Below are 27,670 nucleotides of genomic sequence, written 5' to 3'. Positions count from 1 at the left end.
GTTTCAGAAGGAAGCACACTTTTTTATCATTTCAAGATACAACCAAAACACAGTTTAATTATCGGCCTCGGGAACACAGTAAGTCTCTTGCTGAATTTTTTTGGGGTTTGGTTTATTTGTGATTTTGTGTTTTTTTAATAGAAACTTGAGGGGGGGAAAAAAAGCATTTTTAACTGATTGAAATATTACCCAATAGATTCCCCCCCTCTATACAAGGCCACTGTTTTCTTTTCTTCACTATCTAAAAATAACTTGGCAAGTGATTTCATAACAATAACATCAGCAAAGGCAGCTTCTCAACTAATCACAAACAAGTAAGAGATAAAAATAACTTATTAAACTAGAGCTGACCTAAGAATTAAGTAGCAAAGCTGCAGTTTATCTACTGTCCAAAGGACAAGCAAGTACTTATTAAACAAAGGTATGTATCACTTTGCACAGAGGTGTAAAGCTTAACTTCTACGCACACCGACACCTTTTTCAGCACCTGCCAGTTGCAGCTTAGTCTTTTTCAGCACCTGCCAGTTGCAGCTTAGTGGGAGATTAAGGGCATAAATGGGGTTTCTTATTTTGATATACAATTTTAAAACATTTTACTTTGTATAGTGTATTATTATGGAGACGGGTAGAATTGCAGTGTTTTTCTTGCAATTTCAATATATGCCTAAAACCCAAGGTAAGCATTTTCTTTCTATTACTTGTTCAGTTACAAAGAATGAGCACCAGAACTCTTCAGGTTACAGCAGAAAGTCCCAAAACAAATAGCTTATTTTTTCTGATATCTGCCAAAAAAAGAATTTTAAAATGTAAGCAATAAAACCGCAGTAACATATCTCACAGAGATACTTATGCACTTCTTCTTCTATATTCCAGAATGGTATCACATTGTAGCTATTTTAGTAAACCTGTTCACAGTTTTAGCAATTAGTAACCGCTAGCTCTAGAGGCTTAGTCTAAGGGATATTCCCATTAATTTTAAAAAAAGTGACTAACTTCAAAGACATTACTAACTCTAAAGAAATTTCAGAGAATTGTCAAGATCCAGGATTTCTATATATATGTTCTAAACCACTACAGTGGTCCAGAAAAGAAAATTTGCTGATTTTTCAAAGTATAATTTCATATTAAATGCTAAAAATACTCTCTTGAAAAAAACAGAGGTTCAGACAGTGAATTTAATTGGAGCAGTAACTGGTACTCATAACTACATTAAAAAGCTTTTACGTAGATCTCTATGACAAAAACAGGTTAACACGAAATTATTTATTTACTCTAAATAATCAGTCCTAATTTATGAAACATGTCTCAGACATTTCAAGTGGTTAATAAGGAGATTATTGTCAAGACTGATAACAGAAATCTTCTCTTAATGAGGCAGTGTGTACTTGGAGGGGGAAAGAAATAAATCTAAGTCTAGTTCTATAATCCTACTGCTGTTACCGTCAACCTTTTCAAAAGAATCAAGGTAAATAAAGCAGTTCCTTAAATATTTCAATAACAACAGTTTCTTAGAAAGTGTCTTATATTTGCAAAACCGCAGCCAAATACTGCCTGAAGCACAATGTTAGTCATAATCAGCTAAACTCCAGTTCTGTTTTTCAGAGGACACACACGATAAAACAGTGGAAACTATGTTCTTTTTCAAGTTGATGATGAGCTAAGTAACTTTATTTCTGAGATAGCAGCTTATCTGATTAATAAATTTGTTCCTGCTCCCCATATTGTAATTATCTCCACTAATGATGCTTCATTATCAACCCAAACATTTAAATGCTCTTTTCTTTAGACTGCAAGAGAGCAAAGTGCCAAAATTTGCACCTCTCTTTATGATAAGGCCCTCCTCAGTATATTGTTCCTGCAAATATATCCTGAGAAATAGATCAGAAGTACTAACTTCTTCTTCTCCCAACATTTTTGAAAGTGTATGCACGTGTACAAAACCATACACCTTTACACGGAGCAGGGTAAAGGATCACATCAGCACTTGCAACTGAATGACATGATGTTTTGTTTCTGACAAAAAAATATTATTAGGAAAGCATAAAAAATGGTACCAATGATTTTGTGCTCCACTTCAGGGTATTTATAAATAAGACTTCCACAAAACCAGTCATGCACGATTTCTAAATAATCAAATTAAGTCTCCACAAAAAAGCCTGTGCTGAAGACCAGAAAGGTCTATGTAAAAGTTTCCAGTTGTGTCACTGGTCGAGTCATTCTGAACTGCATGCGAAGGATCTGCAATCTAGCGTGCTTGTATTCCACATGGTACAATAAACTACACTGCTATTGCTGTGTTTCAAAACAAAAAAAGGCATAGGTTTATCTTTTCTTAGAGAGTCTACCAAGATGGATCCAGGAAAAGTTGGTTTACAACTGCTTACTGATTTTTAACAATATTTTTTAATGTCGAGGTTCAGAGCCTAAGTGTGCTGGTGTTTATTTGACCTTTTGTTTGGCATCCTGGTAGCACTTGAAGAGATTTGCGGGCACGTTAAGATTTTGGTGCATCTCAATGTTTGACCACTCAAACCTTGAGTGGTCCCAACTCAGTCCCAACTGAGTCCCAGCAACAGTATTCCTAAAGACTGAAAGGGAGAGAGCTTCTTCTTAAATCCAAATCATATTAACATATCATAAACCCTAAAATGAGTAGAAGGTAGGAAAATGGAATTATCTGCCTGATTCTCAGGCCAAACCCTTAGTATTATTGATTTTCCCCTTTTTTTTTTTTAGATTAAAATAACTACTTTTATTTTCCTTTCTTTTAATTTCTTCTACTGCAGCCCAATCTGTCTTTATAACAGAGACACTGAATTGTGAAAATACTGCTCCACCTCTGAGGCAGTGGAACTGCTGATTTGGTTTCTCCAATTAATTAAGTCAACAAAAATATGGACCCTAGAACGTATGATCTTGGTTACACAGAATAAACCCCAGTTTCCACATTCATCAGGCAAACATGATTTACCAAGTGGACACAACTGGAGCAGGACACTACAAGAGGCAGTTTGGCAAATGCTGCTCTGCTAAGCCTGCTTCAACCTGATGCAACAGCACACGCTTACTGCAGACGCATTGTATTCAAGAAGGCTCATCGATACTGGCTTTAACTTAAAGTGTTATGTAGGCCTGAGAATGAATAATCCCGTTTATGAAAAAAGTTGCAGAATTAAGATTTTCAAAACTTCATGTAGGCTAATGAAGGATTATTTACTATATCACACAGAAAACACTTTAGTCAGCTATATAAAACCCTCTAAGTTACTGGCTACAATCTGATTTGCAAACCTGTGTATTTGATATATCACTACACTGGGTGCTGTCTTTTTTTTCCTGAAGTAATTTTTGAACTTTTCCACTGTACAGAGGGCAGATTAAAAGACAGAGAAATAACCTGGTTATCATGATCAGTACATATATCCAAAAAAGTGTAGTCACATACCTATTAAAAACATGTAAACAGCAGACTGTTTGGAAAAAATGGGATCGCGGCATCACAAAAGAGAGAGACAAAAGCATCACCACTGTCTCCAGGAGACAGGCCAATGCCTTCTTACGGATAAACAACTAGAAGAATGATCAGGTGTCCAAAAAATGTACTCTAAAAATCAGTTCCTAGTGATGCATGTAGTAATGGAGATCACATGCCCCCACAAAGCCGCTGGGAATCTGCAGACGCACAACTGGGTGCCTAAGTGCAGCATAAAACTGAGCCTCCGCTCAGCACTCCTTCAGCACCCAAACACCAAGTTCCACACCAGAGGCAGGCAGAGAAATACTAAAACCCACATTCATTTATTTGTGAGCAGGATGTGTAAAAATACTAAGAAATTATAGAAAATAAATCAAGATGGCCAAAAAATGTCACCAAGAAAAATTGGAGTTCTGGCTATCATGCTCAGGATAGCGGTAGTAGTAGTAATCCTGATCAGAACTACTTTTAAATGATAAATATTTCTTAGATTTTTCTTTGTGGTTCTCTTCCTAGTATAAAAAAATATAAATATCAGCAGCACTGTACATTTCTATACGATACAGCATATAGAGTCATATAACCTAGGGCTTAAAATTCTTGTTTTTAAGAGATTTATGGCCATTTTCAGAAAGACAAATTTTACTACTCTCTCATTTTTTCCCCTCAAGTTAATACTTTAAGATAGTTTACTCAATAATCTTATGGAATACCCAAATTATTTGAGAAGTTCTACAAGAGTAGAGCTGTGTTAAATAAATTTATACCTCTATAGTCTTGTTCCAGATAGGATGATGAGTGGTAGCATCCCAGAGAGTAATGTGTTTGTCATGTCCGCAAGTGAAGAACTGAGGTTTAGAGGAATGGACTGCAAGTCCCCAGAGCTCATCAGTGTGACCCTACACAAGCAGAAATGTTTCTTGACAAGAAGGACCGTACCATCAAAACTAAACATGCTTAAACAGGATTAAAATGACCAAACTATATATTAAGGCATTAATAATGCACTGGCTTAGATAGAGGCAAAATTATTATGTTATTTATTGCCAAAAGTACTGTGATAATAAAGCAAACACATGCATATTTTTGAAACTTAACTTTAAGCAATACCGCCACTGCTATTACAGACTTTAAAATGTTCTTGTAAGGCAACAGCTTACCTGGGTAATTGGGAAAAAATCTCCTGATAGCGTGCCCTGTAGGACGAAGTTTCTGGTGGTTCCTATTAATACAACATCCCCTTTCCCCTCTGCTACTGTTCTTATCGGACCAAACTGCTCTGGAATCTGTGGTCATAACAAACAGATAGATGAGTCAGACAGTTTGACAAGTGTTGCTATTTTTAAAGACACAGGGCCTAGAGAATGCATTTTAATAAATGTTGCACAGAGAAGAAATGAAATGGTTGAATACATATGTCACGCTTTCGAAAGTTTGTAACAACTTGCATCAGTTCAGTAACTGTCTTTATAACACTACAAGAAAAGACACTGTTAAGTACGGGAACACTCTGTCTGTACAGATAAACCAAGTATTTCATCAAACAGAAAGGTTCCTTTGTGCTGTGTTAACTTGATTCTATTTTAAACGCATCCTGTGATACCAGACTAAGCATTTCTACTCACAGATAGTGTCAGGCTTTGTATCACTAGTACTTTCTTGCAAGGAATGTTTCTTTAATTGCAGCCTAGGTTCTGAAAGAGCCAGCGCAAATCTCCAATAAAAAGTTTAAGGCATGATAGAAAAGTCTTAAAAAATAACAAGTAATACCACTGTATGAACAAATAGGATAAAAAGAACAAGCACGTACCTTGTGCTGTGTTAAACACAGAAATACCAAAACAGACACTATTCCAGATGCAACATTTAATAATATACAGTAGAGTTGAAAGCCTTCCTCAGAGTTTCATGCTGATTGTTCTCTTAGATTTAGTGTGTAAATAGTGATGTAGTTGTGTCCAAACAAATTCTGCTTTAATCTTTTAAGTTCCTACATAGCAACTGAAGTAATTTTGGGGATTTCAAAACACACAATGCTAACCAAGAAATTAATGAAAAAAAATGGAAGTGCTAAAACCCCCAGAAAATCCTCACATCATTTTGCAAAAGAGGATAGTGCAAAACCATTTAAATATTGTAATACTCTGATGTGAAAAATTATCTCACATTGTTAATCGCAAAGAAAGGAATAAATAATATGAAGAGGTACGAATGCAGGATTTGTTTTCCAGTTACCATAGACCTTATAAAGGGAATAGTATGTTAACTAATAGGCTATCACAGGAATGACCTGATGACTGAAATGATACTGCATTTTACCATTTATTTGCTTTCCCACCGAATACACATCCATAAGAAAAAAAAATGATTTAAAAAGCTCTATTCAGAAGACAGCTAAAATTTCATTTTGAGTAGCTGAGTAATTTCAAGATAGGTGATATCACCTCTGTTTTGTGAAGTTTTTGGTAATTTCCATTCCAAGATATCAGCTTTCGGTCCTTTCCACCTCCAGATACTAATGTGCCATCTCGCAGCATACACAGCGCAAATATTCCACCCTCATGTGCCCCTTGAACTGCGTGGCTTATTCTGTTGGTACCTGGGTAGAAGGAGAAAAGACATTACTACTGAAATACTCAGCTTAATAGCTCCTTTTCCCCATATTGTTTCCTCTGTTTCTCTACTACCTGTCAAGGATTATATCGAAACAACGATAATGGCAGGCATGGAGTGTGGCACCAAGATGCACAGACCCACATTCCCCCCATCTCAAAACTGAAAAGTATGCATACTTGCTCAGTCTAGTTCAAACATGAAGTAAAATAGGTTAATTTAAACCGTTCATGGAGGTTTAAGCTAAACTGTTTGACATCGCATTTGACCTACAGTAGCACTATGCACCTCATCAATAAAGAAATCTCAACCCAGTCACTAGTTATCCTCCAATGATATTCCACAGCCTCCAGACACCGAACCTGCACCAAAACCCAACTAAGCTAGAGGTCTTTGTACGTCTGGCAGAAGCTGTTGAATCACTCTCCAGAAGAGCTTGTACTTCTTTATTGATGAACTTGGCTTGTTCAAGTACCTTCTTAGACTCGTAACACCTTCAAAACCAACTACATTAGATTAAGTCTCTCTAATTTGATGCACCATTACTATTACGAAGCATAAAGAAATGATTGCTAGTGATTCTGTTACTGAAACGTGCACCTGACATCAAAGCTTGGCTAACTTTCTGTTTAGCACAAGCAAGGGGCCGATTCAAGTTAGGAAGAAACAACGCCTTTTCCTTTATAAACCCCACTTGCTTCTATCCACATCTGTGGATATGTGTCCGTTACAAGTGATTTCTGTTAAGGGAAGTTTTTGCTAAGGATACTCTGACCTGGTGGAAGCAGCCCTCACTTGAACATAGAGCTCTGAGTCAAAAGTACTGCAGACACAGAAAGCACGCTGTAGTGCAGAAAAAGATGAACAGCATTTTTGCCCAACCTAAAAGAACCAGCAGAGCTGAGAAGACCTTGCAGCACACAAAGAATTCTCTTTCATTTCTGGGATAAAGGGCAGAAGCGGCTACTTGTGGTTGAGGCAGAAGTCAGAGTACTGGCATGAAGGCAATGCCCTGACCCCACCGTGCCAGCAACTGCCACCACCTCCCCAGTCTGGTGGCAGCCCAAAACAACCACCAACAACTGGGAGGTGAGACTACGCAATTCCTAAACTCTGGTTGGAAGGAAAAGTGTTCAAGTGTCTTGCTTTAAACTGTCATAGGGAAAAGAAAAGGGAAATAAAAGAGGAGCTGAGTTAGAAACACCATACCCATCCCTTCCCTCAACGTATCGGTCAAAAGCACAAGGAAACAACTGACTGATAGTCCTTGGGCGAAAAAAAGTCTACAAAAACCAGCTCGATAAGGCTCAGCTGTGTAACTGATTCACTGCGTTGCTTCCCAGATCTTACATCCTTCATCTATCTTGGGAGAAGGCACTGAGTAAATAAGAAGCAGCTGTCATCCACATCCCTTCTTCCTTTACTAATAAGGCCTCCTTTAGGGGATTCTCCTTATTCCTATGCATGGCATCTCACACACTAAATAAATGTTTAGGATGTTGCTGCTGTTTGCCTTCCGGCAGGCATTGCCTTCTGCTGCCTAAAAAAAAAAAATATTTTTTAAAAAAATCTCTTTTCTTACTAGAAAATGCTTTTTAAGAAGTTTGTCCTATCCATCTGTTCTTGTGAAATAAAGCTGAGGAATTCAATTAAATCTGCATATATTTAAGCTTGACTTCCTAGGACAAAAAATAAAGCTATTTGTTGTCTTTTTTAAAGTGTATGTCAATAGGCATAATTTTCGCAAACACTGCAGAGTGGCAGTATAGGAGACTGGAGATTATCAATTACATCAAAAGTGTTTCTTACTATGACACTGATTCAGGAAAAGAACTTTTCCTGCTATTTCTTAGGTCAGTAAAAGCTATATTTGCTGGCATAGCTCTGTGATTCAGCATTTGACCATACGGAACACATTCTGTAGAATTTTGTGCTCAAGTGGTCAGGCATATATGTTCTTCAGGTGCTCATAGAGGAGAATCCAGACATAAATCTGCTGGATTGGTCTTGGGAAAGAACTCAAGATAAACAAAATTTATTATCCTTAAAGCGAGGCTACACTCACGTAAAAATTCACAGTCTTCTGTATTAAAATTTTACTACTAACTTCAAGCTTGTCTTACCTTTTCCCCAAACCAAAATGTTTCCACTTGAGTCTCCTGTAATAGTATCACCATTTTCAGAAAAGGTCACACACAGGACAAACTTTGGCTTCTCTTGTTTCTGCACGGTTATGAAAAATACACACTCACAGCAACACACAACCCATTCATTTGAACTGTATACATTTGAGTCATCTAGTTTAGTCTTACACAGCTCTATTATTACTTAAAAATCTACAACAGGAGTTAAACACATTCCTACGGTCTAAACAGTTAATCTGTGCAAGGGCAAAAGCTGAGGTTGGTGGCCCAGTCCTGCACCCTTTCATTACACGTTGCAGACAGAGCGAGGGAGGTAGCTGCTGGGTTTGGACACAAGACCAGGAATGCTCCGAGATAAACCGAATCCCCCAACTCCCGCAAACCCCAAAGGCCTTAAGCATTTAGAAATGGCCAAAGATGCAAACAAGCTTTATTACTGTAATTTTTAACTCCAGAGTTTCTAGGGGGAAAATATTTGCAGAGAGTTTGGCTGTAGTGTAAGAACTCAGAAACCGTCTCTTAGAAGAATCCTGACCTTCAGCAAGGGAAATGTTGCTTTGAGACCCTGCATTTCAGAGACTGACAGCAACAAAACAGTGAAATAAGGGGACAAAACAATTCACTAGCTAGTAGCTTCTAAGGACGTTATTTACAATGTTTGCGGACTACCAGCCTCTTTCTCCCTGAACTAAGAACCATTCTCAACTAGGATCACCACGTTCTTCCACCTGCCACCACCATCGAGAATAATAGAGCCCTAACAGAGGCAGAAATGTGCCCAGGTAGCTTAGTAGTTAAAAATGAATGAAAAAATAAAATGTAGCAACATTTAAATGCATTATCTCAGCATCTCCTCCTGATTTCACACAAAGTATATTAATTGACATTGCAAAATAGCTGGTTTGGCTCTACCGGCGGGCCAGGACTCCCCAGGCAGTTACCTCAGCCCTGATGGAGTTAATCAGCAGGGGCCACAAACATCCCTCATTTGTGCATGTAACTGCTGCCCAGCTCAGTTTATATTTAAGAACAAAACCCAATCAAGGCCTCGAAATCAAAATTATATTTACCAAGTAGTGGCCAGATCAATCTGTATTTGGATAACGTGTGTATGTATCTGAGCAGAACAGAGGAAAATGGAAGAATATTCATATTCAGATAATTTATGGAGTTTTCCAAGTCTTTCCTCTGACAGTAAAAAAACCCCAGCATATACCACTCACTCTATTTTTTTGTAACCTGAGGTAAGCATAGAGAGTATTAGGGTAATAGTTTTGGGTTTTTTTTTTTTTTGGGGGGGGGGGGGGCGGGGGGAAGCATAGCATAAAGAATACAGGAAAAAGGATGCGAGGAAAAAAATGGTAATAGCAATTCCAAATTTCATTGGGGAAATTTTACCCATGGAAAAGTTCTCTCTTTTATAAGGTAGCCATAACACGAATGCTACCTCAGCTTCCACAAAATTTCAAGTTTAATAATGATCAGTTGTTTTGATTTACACGTTCAAACCTTACTAACCCTTACTTCTGTAAGACTGTACCATTACTACAAACACAGAATGAAGGAAATATTTTATTTTACCTCAAATAATCCTTGCTTTTTAATAAGGGAATTCCCTTCTAGTGTCCAAAAATAAAGGTGTGATTTTCCACAAGTAACTATGATATTTGTATCAGTAGGGTGAAAATCTGCAGCAAATACAGCCTCATTAGAGCACTTGGAAGGAAAAAAAAACACAAACATTGTATCAAAATCTAATATTCCAAGAAAATAAAACAATATTAAATGGTTGTCCATTTAGATAAACTGATAAGTTGATAACTCCTGATATAAGAAAAATTCTGAGCTATTCATTTATTACTGTAGTCTAGAATACTTTGATAGAATACTTAGAAGTCAAAAGATTTTATGTTTTTGTAAGTACATATCAAAAGTTATCCTTCAAATCCATGCCAGATAATGAGAAAATCTACAGAAAAGAGTAGTTAAGACATTTTGTTTCTGCACATGCTCTTATCATTGCCGCCTAGACTTTTCAATAAGTTCTGGAATGGCAACAGCAGAAATTTTTTTTTAAAAAAAAATCTACTGGGATAATCTCAACAGAGAGAAAATATTCACTTTCTTCATGTTCTTTCATGTTTTATGTGAAAGTGTTTAAAAGGCACAGGAGGTTAAATATAGAATGACATTTTATGACAAGAAATCCAGATCTACATACAAGAAACTAGTACAAAATATCTTATTGCAACACCTTGACATCTGCCAGCTTTTCTTCTTTCTGCCAGTCCCACACAGAAAGCACATGGTCGTTTGAGTCATCCACGGAGCAGAGGCTACTTCCTCCGTTCTGAGGCAAAACATGGAAAATATTAATGCATCGCTCAGCCAACAGGAAAACACATAAATACACATTTAAAACAAATACCCCTGTATAGGTGAAAATATTTATACAAATTTACACTAACTGTTATACTTCTAGTTATCCCATAAATCTCCATGAAATATAATAATTTATCAGGCCATTGAAAAATAGGTCTAAAAAGGAATCTAGAAGAGGAACTCTTGCAAACTTGGACTTCATCAGGAATGAGTTATAAGTTTCCTTCTTTGCAATGTAAACCAATTACTTCTTCTCAGACCTGCTATGGACACAGGGAACTTTACTCTTCATATAGGAATAATGGATCAGAGATCAGAATCAGGGAATGTACTAAGAAATAAGAAAACAACTTATTCCTAGCAAGTCCTTTTTACAGTTATGGCTTCTATCAGTAGTTCCAATCTGAATGACCCCAATTCCTTTAGTCTTTCTTCTATCAGTAGTTCCAATCTGAATGACCCCAATTCCTTTAGTCTTTCTTCATGTATCATGTTTCTCCAGCTGGTACCCATTTTCCTGATATGTGAATCCAAAGACTGGATGAGGAACTCCGGACCGAGACTCTACCTGAATTGAGTGGGGCTGACCAACACCGGTCTCACTAGTGATGGGAACTCCTGTACAAAAGACCATCAGATCTTTTTCCAAACAGCAGCTATCTGCAAGGTACTTTTTGGACCATTTCCCCCCATTTCTCTGGTGTTCATTCCTAGCTGTGTGTCTACAGTGGAATAAATCATCAAGTAATCACTAATTGATTTCCAACCCAGTCAAATGTGACTTTTGTATCCTGTTGCTCCTGGCATCAGCTACGTCAGCTTTGACTGCAGATAAGCTTGCTGGAACAGACTGAGCCTGTGGTCACACTGGCATTCCCTCAGCAGCAACGCTGACACACACCGTCCTTCCTCTGCCACCCATGGCACAGCTGTTTGTTGCTGCCTCGCGAGCTGAGCCACCACCACAGTTTGGGCTATCACGGAGTAAGCCTGGTTGGGGAACAGATCGATTTTGGGGGGGAAAAGACGACCCAAACAAACTCTGCTTAATTTTGTTTATATGTGAGGTTGTTGGTTGTATTCCTGACTCATCAGGCCCCTAATACACATCTCAGACACAGCTACAAAAAGAACTGTGCCAAGGCAAGGCGAGCGGTGGGAGGGAGACACGCCTGGGTAGCCTGAAGAGGGGGCTGCCCAAAACCAGATAAGCAGTACTGCTATGGGATGGGGAGGGATGCTCAAACAGGCCAAGCTATGACTGAAATCACAGCACAAGGCAAACGTATGAAATGCTTTCTCCTGGCATCTGCCAATACTGATCCTCCATTATTAAGTGCCTATTTCTTCCTCCAGGGAGACACTGATAGAGTATTTGCTTGTTACTCCTTTTTATTTGTCCTTCAAAGGTGATTTTGAACTGCCTTGGCTTTCACCTTTGTATTAACTAGCTCTCCCAACTCACTTGTCTCTTTTCTACTTTCTATGAAATATTGTCATCAAGAGGTTTCAAGTGTTTGTGGCAACTTTCACTAGGCAACATGTTGCATAGGGAATACACCATTTAGCCCCTGCCTTCCTAAAAATGCTGTGGAGACAACCAGACACCACCACAGACACCACTTACGGATCCTTCTGTACACGGAGGGTTCCTAGACTTGTGTGCCAGGTTGCAGACTCATATTTTTTATATGAGACTTGAAAGCTGCCTACGTCACCTTTTTTTACCTCCCTGACAGACTACAGTTCAAAGGGTGGTGCCAAGAGGCTAACAACAGGATTCTAATTCTTTACAATCCTTAAACCGTATGTCTTTGCTGCTTTCAAGCAAAAGATTTTGATTCTCCTATGGGAGCTCGCGTTTTTTAAATCCAGAGTCAGTGGTACAGGCCATTGTCAAGGTCTTTCATCAGCCGTTCTTAGGCACAGTTAGGGCGTTAAAAGGTGGAGAGTAACTTTCTTAAGTAGGGAGAAACACAATGGGATGATTAAAGAGCAGTGAGGATACCAAAATTTCAAGAACACAAGTGCTACTGCAACTGCTTGTGCCTGAATAAATCAATTGCACCTTCTGGTAAGAATGAGCTAGATCTCTGAGACTGCCGAGATACCACTAACTTCCACAGTGATGTAAACTGTTGGAAACAACTGGGTTGCAAGCTTTCCTCCTCTAAAGAGAAAGCTGAGAGAACAGACAGCTTGGGAGTTTGTTTTGGTCAAGGATGCTTAACTTGAAAAACTTCAAAGACCTGCTCAGCAAATATTCTTAATATTTACTTTACTTACAGATTTAGAAAAAGCAATGCAAGTGACAGCCCGGTCAAAAAACCCCATCCCGATGACATGCAGCGTATTCAGAGTTACAGAGTCCCAGACACGCACGTGTGGGGGCAATTGCTATAAAACAGACAGAGAAAAAGCAGCTGAAAGAATGATAGCACAAAACCGTCAGGATTTAAAAAAAATGAGAATGCATTTAAAAAACCCCACCATTTTATCCCAATTTAAGGTTGAAAATTATCAGGACTTCTCTAGAGTCACCCTTGTAAGCAGAGATACGCTACGGATGGCTTGCTGATTGCTGTGGCTGGGACCAGTGCCTGGGACTGATGCTCTGGAGCGCAAAACATGCCAGGTCTCAGGGACGTAACGGGCACGGACAAATTCTTCATCAAGTGAAAATTGTTGATGGCCTTGGGACGTGGAACTTACTGGTAGGTCTGGGATCATCAGTTTAAACAGAAGCAATCGAGGTAATTCTGGTCCACGCCAAACAGCAAGTGCAAAAAGAGGCTTAAGCATCTCCAACGTGCCGTAACAACGGCCGTGGAGGACAATGCACCTTCGCGCTCTGCTCGACAGCTGCGATCAGAACTGCTAAAGTGCTTTTAGTACGGAAAACTCCCGGTACGCGGGGCGGCCCGGGGCCAGCCGCCTGCGGCAGCGACGCGCTGCCCACGCACCGTCCCGCCCGCCGGGGGCGGCAGCAGTGCCGCGGGGTGCCGCCAGGGGGCGCCGGCGGGACGCAGCAGCCCTGGCCCCTTCAGCTGCACGCACGGCTTTGTCACCGTAGCAGGGAAAAACGGCAACAGCCACCCTTGCCCAGGAGTAGTGAAATTGCCCTTTAACGTAAATAAACGTATAGGGGAAAAAAATATCAAGCCCACCCCAGTACCTCAGTTAGATAAATAGCTTTCATATAAGCTTACCTATATAGCACATCCCCTCTCGGGCACAGACATCAAACTTTCAGATTTTCTTTCACAAGTACAATGGTAATGACTTGTATTTATGAAGTTAAAAAATAAATACCAGAGATATCTCCAATACACAAGAAAAATTAATAGTTTATGTTACTCAACTAAATTATCTTCATTCAAACCTTGTATTTCATAACTGGGGGTTTGCTGTCCTTATCTACTTGAAGTAGTTAGTGTGTTGATAATCCATTTTTAACCTAAAATTCTTCTTTGACGTCTACTAAAAATTTTGCAGTAGTGTGGCTGTGACATCAGCTGCATACTCTGCTGAGTAACTTTTTCTTCATGCTTTTCCTGCCCCTGCTTGTACCCATTCTTTCTCACTTGTGTTAGATCTTCGAAGCAATGTTCATCTCACTTGCTCAAATAAATTCCTAGCCTACAGCTAAGCTTTACGGTAATATGGATAATAATAGAGAGAAAAATATTCTTGCCTAGATGATGGCAAGAGTAAGAATTTATTTTTTTCAGCAAACAAAGCCGTTCGTATTTGTACTTCGGGTCTGGTAGCTGTGGTCAGAAATGAAGTTGTATACTGTACAATTTAATCTCTGCTGGTTCTCCTCCTTTTCCCCACATCCATCCACCCTCTCAGGTCTCCTTTGTAGCCTCATCCTTCCATGTCTCTTCTGCAGACCAGCTCCAAGTTCACCTTCAGTCTGTGTAAGTAACGGAATCAGAAACCACCGACCAGCCTTGCTAATGGAACTGAGTAACTTCAATAGCGTGCAATAGGTACCCTCAAATTAAGTTTCCCATTCAGTCCTAAAATGTAAGAGCAATTTGACTGCAACATGAAAAGAATATAGAGTGTATCTTAATAATGTATTCTTATGAAATATAAGCAACTATACGTCAGCAAAGGGGTCACTCACTTTTCCATCCTTGGATGTCCCTGCAACTTGACCTGTTGCTATAGTGATCCTATCAGGATGGACAGCCAGGCTAAAAAGAGAACAGGAACAGAGGCCAAACTTAAAGCCACTTATTACCTACTTCATCTAACTTTTACATCAGCTTGTAACAAATAGCCCTATTTTAGACATATCAAGCACATTGCACACATGTAAACATTTTAGAAATATAAAGACAGAACAGACAAAACCTTTTTCATGCTCCTCAGAAAAATCTTCCTCCCTTGTGAACAAGGCTGCAATTTGCTTAACTCCCAGTAACTCAAAGCATGTATCAAACAAGCGCCAGTCTTGCTCACGTGGGAATTCATCTCACCTAAGTTCAAATGACTGCAATGTATAAGGAGTTTGCAGTTGAGCCAGTTCCCTAACTTCAGTTATCTCTAACCAGAAGTTGCAGAGATGTGCTCAGTACAGGTAATGACAGTCCTCCAGAGCAAAGAGCTGTATCCACTCAAACATTGCTCTTCAGACTGCATTGACCAGATATTCAGTGACTTTTACAGGGAGATACCAACTTCAATACTTTTCAAAAGGCAAAAAAGCTTCTTTAGTAAGTAAGAACAGGTTACAGAAATCTGGAATGTTGATTCTAAAATTAAACCTGAGATTTTTAAAAAACACGATCAATGTTAACTAATGTCTCTAAGAACCTAAAATTCATATTGAAGCTTGGAGTACAGTCTATTTTTGCCCTAAATCCTCTCAATTCTTTTTTTCACTGCAGTTGCTTTGCATACAGTTCTAGGGGCCAAGTGCCCTGCAAAATGAACTGTGGCAGTAATTCATTCAGCTTTACAATGCAGAAATGTACCTTCTTTCTAATAAGCCTGAAAGCTTTGAAATACCTAGAGTCAGAAAATTTGAAAGAAAAAAATGAGATGGGACAGGCCCAAGTTAAAAATCTCCTTGTAAAACAACTAGATTATACAAATAATTCAGCTTTAGGAAACATGCTCACAGTGCACCCAGATTTGGTTATCGGGTTTATTTTTGGCTTTGAGGGACAACAGGTGTTCATAAAAGTTAAGCTAAAGGGATGTCAAACTCATTTCATATGTTAGGACCTATCAGATAATTCAGGTGCTCTTCAGCTACACTCCGCAAGCAGATACCATCAAGATAAACCATATGTTTATTCAGATTTCAACGTAACGACAGTGATATTTCCCGATGCCTAGGTTCCTCAACACAGCTAAATCACTTTGAAGCACAAGCTGGCATGCTTGCATGGCAGCAGACACACGAGGCTGCTCAGGACTAGTTTACACGCTATCTGCTGTGATGCAGACATGCCTGAAGACTACCAGGAGGATGGCAGATGACATTAAAACTTCTTTGTTGGTTAGACTGAGCCTAAAGGACCTGCACCTGGCACCCAGACCCAGGTGAAGATGAGTAATTTGATCCTTCTTAAAAAGGAGAGGAATCTAATGAAGAAGTGAATGTTAAATCATCCTAAAAACAGAGTAATGAAAATCAGGAGATCTACCCCAAATACTGTTTTATGAAGAAAAAAGAAGGAGGTTTAGGTGACTTACCACTTCACATCATCATTATGACCAGTGTAATGTCTCTGAAGTTGCTCTTCAACATTGAACAACACAACTACAGATGCGATGAAATACACAGTTTCGCCCGTTGGAAGAAGATAAAGATTACTGCGACAGTCCCGACCCCTATACCCATAGCTAGCACGCCAGTCAAGCTGCAATAACATTATCTACCAATGAAGAATGTTAAAAAATAAGGAAAACCAAAATGGATTCACTGCCCCTGTATTTCCTGAAGCCTGCATCTCTTGGCTTGAGCACAGCTTTATCACTTGATAGCCTTCAGAACTCCCTCCCATACCACAGTGAAGAGAGCTAAAGCATTGCACAGGCTGTGAGCTACTGAAAACCTACGCATCCTGCAGAAAAGACAGGGTAAAGAATACAGGAATTTGTAGACTTACTATCCCTTTAGTATCCTGAGGATTTGCTAAATGCCAGACTAAGGCAAGATTAATTTTGTCCCAAGTGTATTTACTATTTACATTGCTTGACTAATTAAAATAAAAATTTAGACTTGATGGAAACGCTAATAAGTCATTCAGTACATCTCCCTGCATTACATTAGGATTGATTGCATTACCCTGTGTGCAGGTTGATTGATTTCATTATTCTGTGCATTACCAGCCAGACGGATACGAAACCATAAAAGGGTTACATCATCTGTTTCAATTCATTTTTATAGTATTTAAAAGGCAGTGGCCCAGATTCTGATGCTAGTCATATCAACGCTAACCTAAAATTAATCCAATGAAATAACTGGAATTAATCCAGAAATAATCTCATTTAGACCAAATGTTAATTCTGCCAAATTATGTAGTTTTTTCTTCTGCAGAGTCATCAGGGACTACAACTATTTTGGCTATCCTTTTTTATGGGAACAGAGAGAAACAGCATTAGCAAAATCCTGGCAAAACCAAACTGCATTCTAATTCAGTCAATATGGAGAAACTGGCTGTGATAAATATATGGAGAGGTTCTGAAACCCCAGTTATATGATACTAAAAAGATACTTGTGCACTATTCTCTTATGGTCAATGATAAGCTAGTAAAACAAAAATACTCACGTTAACATAACCCAAGAAGGAAGGTCAACAGCTATATTATTTAAATTCCTATTTTAGAAGTAACAGCTTGCTGATTTTTTCTAATAAATGCAATAGCAGCAGTGGTGCATACCCAACCATCAAAATGCGCATGCAAAAATGTAGCTTTTGGACTCCCAAACTGAAATATTTCAGCTGAAGTTCCTTCAAGTTTCAGATATTAATATCTGAAGACATGAAAACAACCAACATCTTCAACCTACAAAGCATTTGCTATCAATTTTGATTATGTCTGTAAAGGTTAAGAGTTGCTACTCTAGATTGCTGGACAATGCTTTATTGGTTTAAATTTTTTTTCTCTATAAGGTCAGACAACATTACCGACTGAAGCCAACATAAAATTCCCCTAGCTCAACAACATATCAAGTTTATAATGAACTAGCAGTTGAAGGTAGCGTAAGGAACTGAACCTTTAAAAAAAGTGACGTAAAAACATAATACAGACATTCACAAGGAACAAATGTCAGGGCATAAAAATAGCTATTAAAGGGGAAAAGATTACATTCTTTAGGGAAAATCTCCTTTCTTTACAATTCTTCCTGTGGGGAACAATGCTGCATTCAACCCCTTGCATGACTGCTGTTGTCAAACACTCAGTTTCTTTCTACCAGCCTTTTTTCTCAGATGCAAAACTCCTGGGGTTGATCTCTCCTTCTCCTCACTGTTTCCCACACTCGGATTTGGTGTCTTCAACTTGGATTTGGTGAGTTGGCACTTCAGGGAATGTTATCGTGACCTTTTCTTTTCATTTGGCCTGCAGCTTTTGTTGCAAATCTGCCTGCCTGCCAAGCGAGCTGGTCTCAAACGGGTCTGTGCAGCGCACTGCTCCCGCCCTCACGGCCCCAGTGCCGATTTCTCACTTGGGTTTTACCACCTCTGCTCTAGCCCTCCCTCCTGCTTCAGCACTCAGCATTTCTGTTTCCTCATATCTCACGTGGCCTGGCTTACCCAGATACCTGCTAACATGACTGTAAAGCCCCCCATACGGTGCAGCTATATGCCCTGAAATCTACACGTCATTAGAATTTCTTCCTTCTGTTTCTCATTACAATCTGCTTTGCTCTTTTCATTTGTCCGTATCACCTCCAACATCTTGGTTTTGTAACCCCACTCTTAGACAATAAAGTATTTCTGGCTGTAATCCCACAGCCAGGCTGATTTGTCCGCTACAAAAATGTTTTCTCCTGCTCCAGTTCTGTTACCCTCCAATCCAACAGCTCAGCTTCTCCAACTTAACTGGAATGAATGCCTGCAACACTGGTTGGGTTTCGGCTGCCTGTGTCTTTTTCCTTAAATTATCTTATGCTCCTGCCCCCAGCTTGTCTTCTTATCATTACAGTCTGTAAATTGGGCATTATATTTTTTCTCTCTCTCTTTTTTTTTTTTTTGTTTTTAAAGTCTTTCATATACCTAGTCATTGGTATAAGTTTAAGTATGGATATCACGATTGGGTTTAACTGCAAAGAAATTAAAATCTGAAAAGTTTATCACAGTATTTTTGGAAAAATGCATCCTCCTCAATAAACATTTAGGGTTAGTTAGATCATTTAATTAATTCATACCTTGTTTATTCACAGACAAACTTTATATATAGCATTCTGCTGGGTATACAGACACACACCTGGAAGGACATATGAATATTCAAACTAAAAATAATACTCCATCTGGCAAATATTCAGTCATTTAAGTAAGCTTAAGTGAGAAACTAATGAGACTGAAATCATGACCTGCTCTAATTATCATTTCTTATAATAGTCTGAAATATTAACTTCAGCTTCCACCTACACACTGCTAATGACAATCTGTTTTGTGTTGCGGTTGGGTTTTTTGTTGTTTCAGCAAGCATCCTAACACTTTCTCCTCTATCATCCTTCGGTCCCCTAAGCAAGGGGCACCTTGCAAGTGTAAGACGACATCATTCAATTCTATTGTGATATATGGTGAGAGCCGCCTGTACAACAATTAGATGATAAAATGCTGCAAGCAGTATTTATCACTCTAATCTCAGCTGGTTTATTAATTTTGTGGAATTTTTTTTTAACTCATCTGCAGTTATTTCTGTAGGCATTATCTATGCAGTTCCAGCAGAGTGGGGTAGAACCTACAGGCTCAGCTGCAACAGGAATAATATGAATGGTTACTAAACCTGTCATTAATCTCTTGTGAATACAATGGGACTTTTGGAAACTGTGTGCATTCTGAAACCACATGCAGTTCTATTTATACAGCTTCAAAGACAACTATATGCAGCCTATCTTCTTTTTTATGAAGACAAAGCAACTTCCTGTTTGCACTGTTTGGGTCTTAAAAAAAAGCCTTTTTCTTAAAAAAGAAAACCTTATAAGACTTCATCTCTCTAAAAATAGTGGATATTACAAACAGACTCGGCATTTATATTTTATCTTGAATCATCTATTACATATACTAAGACTATACAAAAATGAAATACAATTTCTTTTTTCAGTAAAGAATGTATTTTCTCATTACAAAAGTGAAACATGAAAATTTTTGTAGGTAATGAAACACTGATTTCTTTCAAGTTAGAATTCTGTAATTATGTCCACTCACAGAAGTCAGCGGGAAATTGTTGTTCACTATTTACGGTGCTTAAACACAGTGGAAAATGTAACTTCAAACACTAATTTATATATGACAGCTTCTGAATTTTACTGCTAAGCACCTATCAGTTGCAAACTGCTACTGAATTCAGGGCTTATTCAAGTACTGAAGTTGCTTATAGCATTCTCTGAAGGACAACAGTGCACGTTTTATAAAATGCAGTTTGAAACGATAAATTACTGCTGAGAATCAGCAAAAAACCCTGAGCCTGTTTTACGCACACTATAATTAATAATCACAGCTCACTACATTGTTAAAATTTGCCTGGTTTAATCTTTAAGTAATTAGCATGCTTCAGACTGAACCTTTGGGCAACATTTAAGCAGAACCTTTCATAAGCTGCCACCCTGTCCTTCACAAGGTGCAGAACAGCAGCCTCAAGAAATTAACACCTATTTTCAACAGAATGTTACTTCACTAATGAAATGAACCCTATGATCTTAATTTTGCTATATTTTAGCTCAAAATTATTCAAACCATATCATTAAGAAATTACTGATTTCCAGTAGTCCTCTAGCACAGAAAGGATACACCCATTCCAGTTTAAGCCTCTTGGCTGGTAGTTCTACTTTTGCTTCCAAATTGTACGATTCCACTTGCTCTTTGGGCATGTACATGGTAACAGGACGTCCACGAAGAAACATTTTTACGTATCCTTCCTCTACAAAAGGTCAGAAATGTTTAATGTTACACAAAATAAGCATCAGTGGAGAACTCCAGTGCTCCTCCATCCCTTCCCACTTAACAGTTTGGTGCGTTACAATTACAGAAGAACATGCAAACTCAAAACTTGGAAATAAAGCAGGTTGGCTTTTTTTCCTAAATCATAATCACTAAGCAGAAATTTTTTTAAACATACAAAGTCCCTTTTGCCTCTAAATATTTGGAGCAGCAGAATTAGAACTAAACAATGCCATGAAGAACCACAAAACTGAAAGGACTGAAATCGAAACTACATTGGTGAAAAACAATGCTACAATATTAAGTTTTTTAAATATCAAAAATGAAGGGGAAAAACATCAAAGATTACAATTAACGCAGAAATGCCACTTGAAATTAATTTTATTTTTTAATCAATATTTACAGTTGAGCATCAGCATCTAAAGTATTTTCCAACACTCAGTCGCATTCTTTGCATCTCAGTGTAAAGCTATGCTTTACACTTGATACAGTGTTAGAGATACATTCGAAATAAGGAACACAAACAATTAGTAAAAGGAATCATGCTGATGTAAATGCAGAAAAGGTATGTGATTTAAGAATTACTAAACATTGAAAAAGGAACGACAACACTGACAGCACATTAAAAGAAAGGAAAACGACATACAAGAGAGAAGCTACAAAAACTGAATTGGCTGACAGAAGTAAACATTTCTAGAAGAAAATACTAAAAGTAATGTGTTGAACTGGTAAGAAATATTTTTGGGGGAGAGAAGCAGGGATTAATAACAGATCTGGAAGTACTGACTTGGGGACTTCATGGGGCTTATAAAACTAGGAGATCTGGGAAATGCCATGAAGGTCTGACTAAGACTTTTGGGAACTGGCAAGGCCAAAGTGGGTGTCCTGTGAACTTCTGATGAAGTTTGTCCAGATTCAGAACGTGCTGGCTCTTGCTGCTCCATCGGCAGATCAAGGGTTTCAGCCTTGTTCTCATGCGAATCAAGCAGTTTTGGAGTCAGTGACATCTGTAGAGTTACTAGACAGAATAATCGTGGGCACAGAGGAAATGGAAGGGCAGAAGTAATAAAATCATGTAAATGAAAAAAAATTATACAATTTAGGACTGTTAAAATTATGCTATGAATTGTTAAGTATAATTACAATTACACCATAATTTTTTTTTAATTTGAAAACTAAGGCTTTATTTTAATTGGACATATGCATATGCTACAAATCCTGACTAAATGAATAAAAATTATTGGTTGAACAAATAAACATCATAGTTATGCTGCATTATCTAAATATATGTGCATTTTGCCTTTAGATTAATTCATTTGGGAATTGAAATTACAGCTAGGGCACTCTAGCTTCATTTACAGAATTCATACATGTAATGAAAACAACAGAAAACAATGCTAAAAAAAAAAAAAGCAATAATAATGGTGACAGATGCTGGGACCTTAAGATGCCCATTAAAATACTGGAATTGTTTTAAAAAACTTACTCCAATAGATCTAGATTGGAAAATAAAATATAGCAGGTAAAGCATTAAATAGCAGCACTATTTGTATGCGCATGCAGCATCCATTTAATGAGCTTGAAATACATGCCAATACTGCTGATACTGGTGCACTGGAAGTCAATAAATTTTCAGCAGTGACAACCACTGTCTGTGCTTATCAAAGGCTAGGAACGAACAGAAGTTTAATTCACTGAACTGCTTTTCTCACCTGAAACTTACAGGACTCATAAAACTTGGATTTAGCCATCTACAGGGGAAGTTTTTTGACCCAGTCACTCAAAACTCCTTTTTAAAGTAAATAGGGAGAAACGGGTACTTTTTTCATTTTAATGACGTTTAAAATTGATCACATTTCAAAGCAGATGTCCCAAATCAAGTACAATAAATTATACCAAGTACATAAATTATGCCTTCAAAATACTTCTCTCTCTCTCTCTCTCTACTAACTATAAAAAGGAACTTAGGCTGACTGGGTCAGGCACACAAGTACATATTATGTATTTATTTCTAACTTTTGGTAATATTAATTCCATCTGTACTAATTTTTGTTACCAATCCAAATATATTACCTACATAATCAATCTATATCCCCTTCTTTGTACTTTTCTTAACTAAGATTTTAAGACAGTAAAGCTCTAAATGTGAAGATACAGATGTAAAGACAGACAATCATCAAACTACAAAGACAGACCAATGGTGAAACTTTTGGACAAATGTATCTTTTACATCTGCAATTTTGTAAATTTGGAATTGTTGTTGAAAGTAATTGCAAAAAATTAACAGTTACTGAACTGAAATAAGATGGCACGTGAATGCCAGTAGGATCTGTAAAGGAGACCACCACAGATTGCAGGCATAAAATTGTACAAAGAACACACAGAGGTAGAGACTCTCTAAAAGACTTTGCCTTGAGAACAAACATTCTTTGCTTTGTGAAATTTTAGATTTGTCGTAAAGCTGAAAGATGCTGATTAGTGGAAAAACTGTTAGGTTTTAGCTATTTCTAAAAAGCAAGACAAATCTGTGATTATATCACAGATATAAACATGCATCAAAATTGTGCATATTTACACTGCAATTTAACTAAAGCTTTAGAAAACTATATGGTATGTTTACCAAATGTAACTCTGCTTTATGACATTGATCAAAAAGCACCAAGAAATTAGTTGGAGGTCTAGGTCCGTTTACTCAACATTCACAAAAAATCTACAGTCTACTCAGTAAGAAAAAGCAAGGGAAAAACCAAGGCTTCTACAATCATGTTAGGCTAACAGCAGAACAGCCAATAAAGGGGCAAATTCTATATGAATTTCAGCAAAAGTGCAGAACACCATTTCAAACAGTGAACATCCACGTGTTGCCATATAGCTCTCTCAACACATTTTTTCTTATTCAAATGCTTCGGAATAAGTCCACAGGAATCTAAATTATAACCCATTATTATTGTTATAAAAGTGCACCTGAGGGTTATAATTCAGTAGACCGTATAATAGATGGTATAATATTTTTGCTTCATTCAAAAGAACTAGAAAAGTTTTAACATTGCAAAATGTGCACAAGTCAAAAAATAGCTGTTTATACATTGAGCTTTTATCCCACCAGTACCACTTTGCTTCGAGAGCTATGAGGTTCTGGAATTGAAGCCTACCTTTGCAGTGCGTCACACGGCGCTTCCCTTGTGATTACAGAGACAGAGACAGAAGGGCTAAATAAAGATGTGTTTGAATACAATAAACTCACTAAAATACCTGCTCTACAGTCGGCCCAGTTGTATTCTGCTGGAGGTTACTCTGGTGCTTGACAAAACACTGAGGCACACTCCACACCATACGTAATTCCAGTTGAAACCCTTTTCCTCCACCTAGGGGCTTATTAGCTTAAGCTCCATTAAGCAACTATAAGCTTAAAGTAAGTAAAATACCAAGTATAACTTTCTTAGAAAAAAAAAAAAAATCAGTAACTTCATTGAGAATTTTGTCCAGGTGAGAAGGGTAAAAGTAGTGTCACATCTGTTTAATTACTGATCTTTATCTATGGGGAGGTATCAGAAGAAAAATTATTCCAAATACCTTTGCTTACACGGTGCAAGGGAAGGAGAAATGTTAACGCAAAAAAAGTATATTCTGTGCAAATCAGAAGTTTCCTTTTCCTAAACCAAGGGTTTTCATGAAAGGGACATGAATCGTGATTGTATTGTCACAAAAGACTTAAGTGCTTACTTAGTTTTATATCTTATTGAGATCAAAATCAACTACACTAAAGCCTGAAGCATGGCTTAAGAGCTTTGCTGGATGCTGATCAACCCGCGCAGTAAACAAAAGATTTACTACTTTTTCAGCTTAATGTACGATTACTGTCACAGAACTATACACAAAAGTAGTATGATACATCTGATAAATCAACAGGGGTTTTTTCCTTCCTTATTTTGTTAAAAGAAAGCTTTTATTTCAGTTGGCCTTGGTTTTTCAGAACAAAAGTAACTGTTAGAAATACTGTTCAGCTTTGTATCTTTATCAAGATTGTTCAAAAGTTTTTAACTGTCTAATAAGGACAAACCGCTTTCACTTACACCTACTATTTCACTTTTAAAATCTTTTTGCAGGGGTAATACATAAGTAAGAAAAAATTCAAGTGGTTTTCATACTAAAGACAGACTTCCAAAACTGCAGTAACAAATCACCTTTTTCACTTGAAATTTGACAAATTTTATTATAAGCCATTGGGACAGATATGGCATTCCTTAACAGTACTTGAGGGCTGCCTTTTATGACTAAATTAACATGAACGCATCATAGCTGTAACTTGGCATATACTTTAATTTAAAAAACCTTAATAGTGCTTTGAAAGGGTAGACTGATTTGGAGTAAGAAGACAAGGCCTTTTACTTCTTTTGTCTTCTTATAAGGTATCCTAACTGCAAGATAAATATTGGGCCAATAAAAACTAGAGCAAACTAATCAACTTTTTAAAAATGTACCATCAGCAGCCTGTAAACATCATGTTTAGATTCCCAATACCAGTTTCTAGGCATCCACAGAAAGAAGAAAAAAAAAATCCATTATGCTATCACAGTTGTTATTTGCTTAAAAACTGCAGAAGTTCCTACCTGCACTGAACATTGGTTCCTTGGGTTTGCTGTGAAAATAATGAAAAAATTCCATTTTAAAAAGCACGCACATACAGTCTGCATACATGAAGGTATCAATACAACAAACTTTAAAATATAAAAGACATAAAATATTTTTTTGTGTGTACATATAAACAAAAATACTTTTTCAATTCAATTATTTACAAGGTAAGTCCCCAGGCAGACACAGTTAAAACCCATATACATTGCGGCTCCTCGATGGCAGATGTTAAAACTTCAAGATCCAATTCTTACATTCTCAAAGCTATGTATTTTCTTCTTCATAACTTCACTAACTACCAAATCCTCTCCTGCAAAGTTAGTCCAGTTATAGGAGAACATGGAAACTGGTCATGAGCAGCTGCATGAGTTTTGGTTTCCAGTCAGTGAGATTTGTTACTCTAAAGCAGCCTACAACTGTAATAAAAAGCTAGGAATATATTCTTAACTACAAAATCTCTCTGCATATGTGGAGCAGGGGGGGCTACTGCATCAGTGCATGTGTGGGTGTTCACTTACTTCATGTCTTTATTCTCTCCAAATTTAAGGAGCAATCCAAAGTTTGAATCCTGCTTTTCCAAAGCATTTACATAAAACATGGAACTGCCCGACTGTTTCTTGGTGAATGACAGTACTTAGTAAACCCCAGAAAGCACAGAACCATCACGATTACAGTATCTTCTCTTTCTCACTGCACTGCTGCCTGGAAGACAACCTGAAAACAGTTTGTCTTTGCATCTTGAGAAAATTCTTGGCAAAACTTAAGCAGGAAAATACATGAAGCATGCAAAGAAAGAAGAGGCAGAAAAGCTGAGGAGCTCTCTGGATAGTACTACCCTGGCCAGAAAGAGGCAATCTTTTACAAGAAATGGCAGTCATTTGTTTTCTTTGCCCTTTGCCCTTGTACAATCAGGCTTGAGGGTGGTGTTTCTGACGAAGCATAAAAGGGACACAAAGCTGTATTACGCAGTTATTTTTCCTCCCCAATCCATTTTCTTTCTATCCAGTAAAACTTGAAATATCAGATTACTGCTGTACGTTTCTTAGGGTGGTCCCAAAAGGGTTGAAAGCCCTATAATTCTGATGGCAAAATGCTAAAGCATGAAGTATCCCTAGAGCTGTGACGCCCTCTCCACATCCGTTCCTAGACTGCAGTGGGCAGATAAAAGAGAAACCAAAAAAAGAAATGAAACCAGGTTGAGTTTTTGCACACATTTTTTTTCTAAGCATAAAAGATTATTTCTCCATGACAAAAGCTGTAGCAAATAATTTTACAGTATTTTTCCTTTTGCCTGATTTGACAGTTATATTGAGAATAATATATTTACTTAATGATAAAACCAAAATAAAACAAGAATTCTACTGATCCGACCCCACTGATGTAGCAACTCTTCATCATATCAGCCTTAGTATTAATCAGGCATCAAAATTCATGCTCCAAGCTGGCACACACAGCCAATCTCATCTGTATAAATAGCATGATGTGTTGCCATTGTTAACAGCAAGATTAACACTTTCTCTTATGAATGAAGATAGTTTTAGAAAACAAAAAACTTTATGGGATGGAGCACCAGTCAGAAATGCTGCCACATTAGAGACAAAAGAATCGCTAGCTCTGAACAGACCATGCTGACTTATTCAAGCTAATCAAGCTAATGTGAAAGGCTGATTCATGACTGTAATAAAGCAAATCATGTGTACTCTAATTATACAAACCCTAACCACACACACAGCTGAGAGCTCTGACTACCGTTTTTATGTGGACTTAAGTCAGTTCCTACTTACCTAACACTTAGGAAGGTTTACCCCGGCTCATAGCCATATGGTCATCTCCTTACTCCTTATGCTTAAAGCTTCTTAAAATAGCTTTTTGTAGCATTAAGTTTTTGCGTAACAGCCTACAACTCTATATACTTTGAAAAACAATAATTTCATAATTGCCTTTTTAGATTCCTGGTGTGCATCCTGCTTTAAGCTTCATCTTCAGACCAGACACAGAATCACAGAATCATGGAATACCCCAAGGTGGAAGGGACCGATAAGGATCAATGATACAAGTAATAAGGCTGTGAGTAGACGGTTAAGTAACACCCTCCTCTTCTCTCTTTCATACATACAGTTAACTTTAGGAGGACAGCCTTAGCCCCCAGTGTTTCAGAATCACGCTCGTTCTCCTTCTAGTCCCATGACTCTTGCTTTTCATTTTGCATGATGGCCCAGCTTCAACAGGAAGCATGAGGCAAGTCTTTAGCGAGCCTCTTGCACAGGATAAGGACGCTCTCCAAGCAGGTG

At 37.9% G+C, this 27,670-nt stretch overlaps 1 protein-coding gene and 1 long non-coding RNA gene across 14 annotated transcripts in view; both read right to left on the bottom strand.

Moving 5' to 3' along the window:
- Nucleotides 1-27,670, bottom strand: part of EML1 (EMAP like 1) — a 130,489-nt gene that overhangs the window by 10,591 nt on the left and 92,228 nt on the right. For 7 of the 13 annotated variants that reach the window (XM_055794299.1, XM_055794312.1, XM_027777082.2 and 4 more), the window contains 12 exons: nucleotides 25,358-25,386; nucleotides 23,900-23,926; nucleotides 20,598-20,727; nucleotides 16,330-16,479; nucleotides 14,750-14,819; nucleotides 12,901-13,011; nucleotides 10,487-10,582; nucleotides 9,814-9,948; nucleotides 8,212-8,311; nucleotides 5,920-6,074; nucleotides 4,636-4,761; nucleotides 4,243-4,374 (listed from right to left, as the gene is read on the bottom strand). In XM_055794299.1, the coding sequence (XP_055650274.1) occupies nucleotides 4,243-4,374; nucleotides 4,636-4,761; nucleotides 5,920-6,074; nucleotides 8,212-8,311; nucleotides 9,814-9,948; nucleotides 10,487-10,582; nucleotides 12,901-13,011; nucleotides 14,750-14,819; nucleotides 16,330-16,479; nucleotides 20,598-20,727; nucleotides 23,900-23,926; nucleotides 25,358-25,386 (1,261 nt within the window). The remainder of the gene's footprint in view (nucleotides 1-4,242; nucleotides 4,375-4,635; nucleotides 4,762-5,919; nucleotides 6,075-8,211; nucleotides 8,312-9,813; nucleotides 9,949-10,486; nucleotides 10,583-12,900; nucleotides 13,012-14,749; nucleotides 14,820-16,329; nucleotides 16,480-20,597; nucleotides 20,728-23,899; nucleotides 23,927-25,357; nucleotides 25,387-27,670) is intronic. The other 6 variants (XM_055794330.1, XM_055794255.1, XM_055794291.1 and 3 more) reach the window with 1 other exon arrangement.
- LOC129783727 (uncharacterized) lies at nucleotides 237-4,236 on the bottom strand. Its single transcript, XR_008745573.1, has 2 exons — nucleotides 519-4,236; nucleotides 237-487 (listed from the first exon to the last, which is right to left on the bottom strand). It is a non-coding gene; the product is annotated as an uncharacterized LOC129783727 (long non-coding RNA).

The sequence above is a fragment of the Falco peregrinus genome, chromosome 1 (genome assembly GCF_023634155.1).
Source record: "Falco peregrinus isolate bFalPer1 chromosome 1, bFalPer1.pri, whole genome shotgun sequence".
Lineage (NCBI taxonomy): Eukaryota > Metazoa > Chordata > Aves > Falconiformes > Falconidae > Falco > Falco peregrinus.
This window is presented reverse-complemented; position numbering and strand designations above follow the sequence as displayed.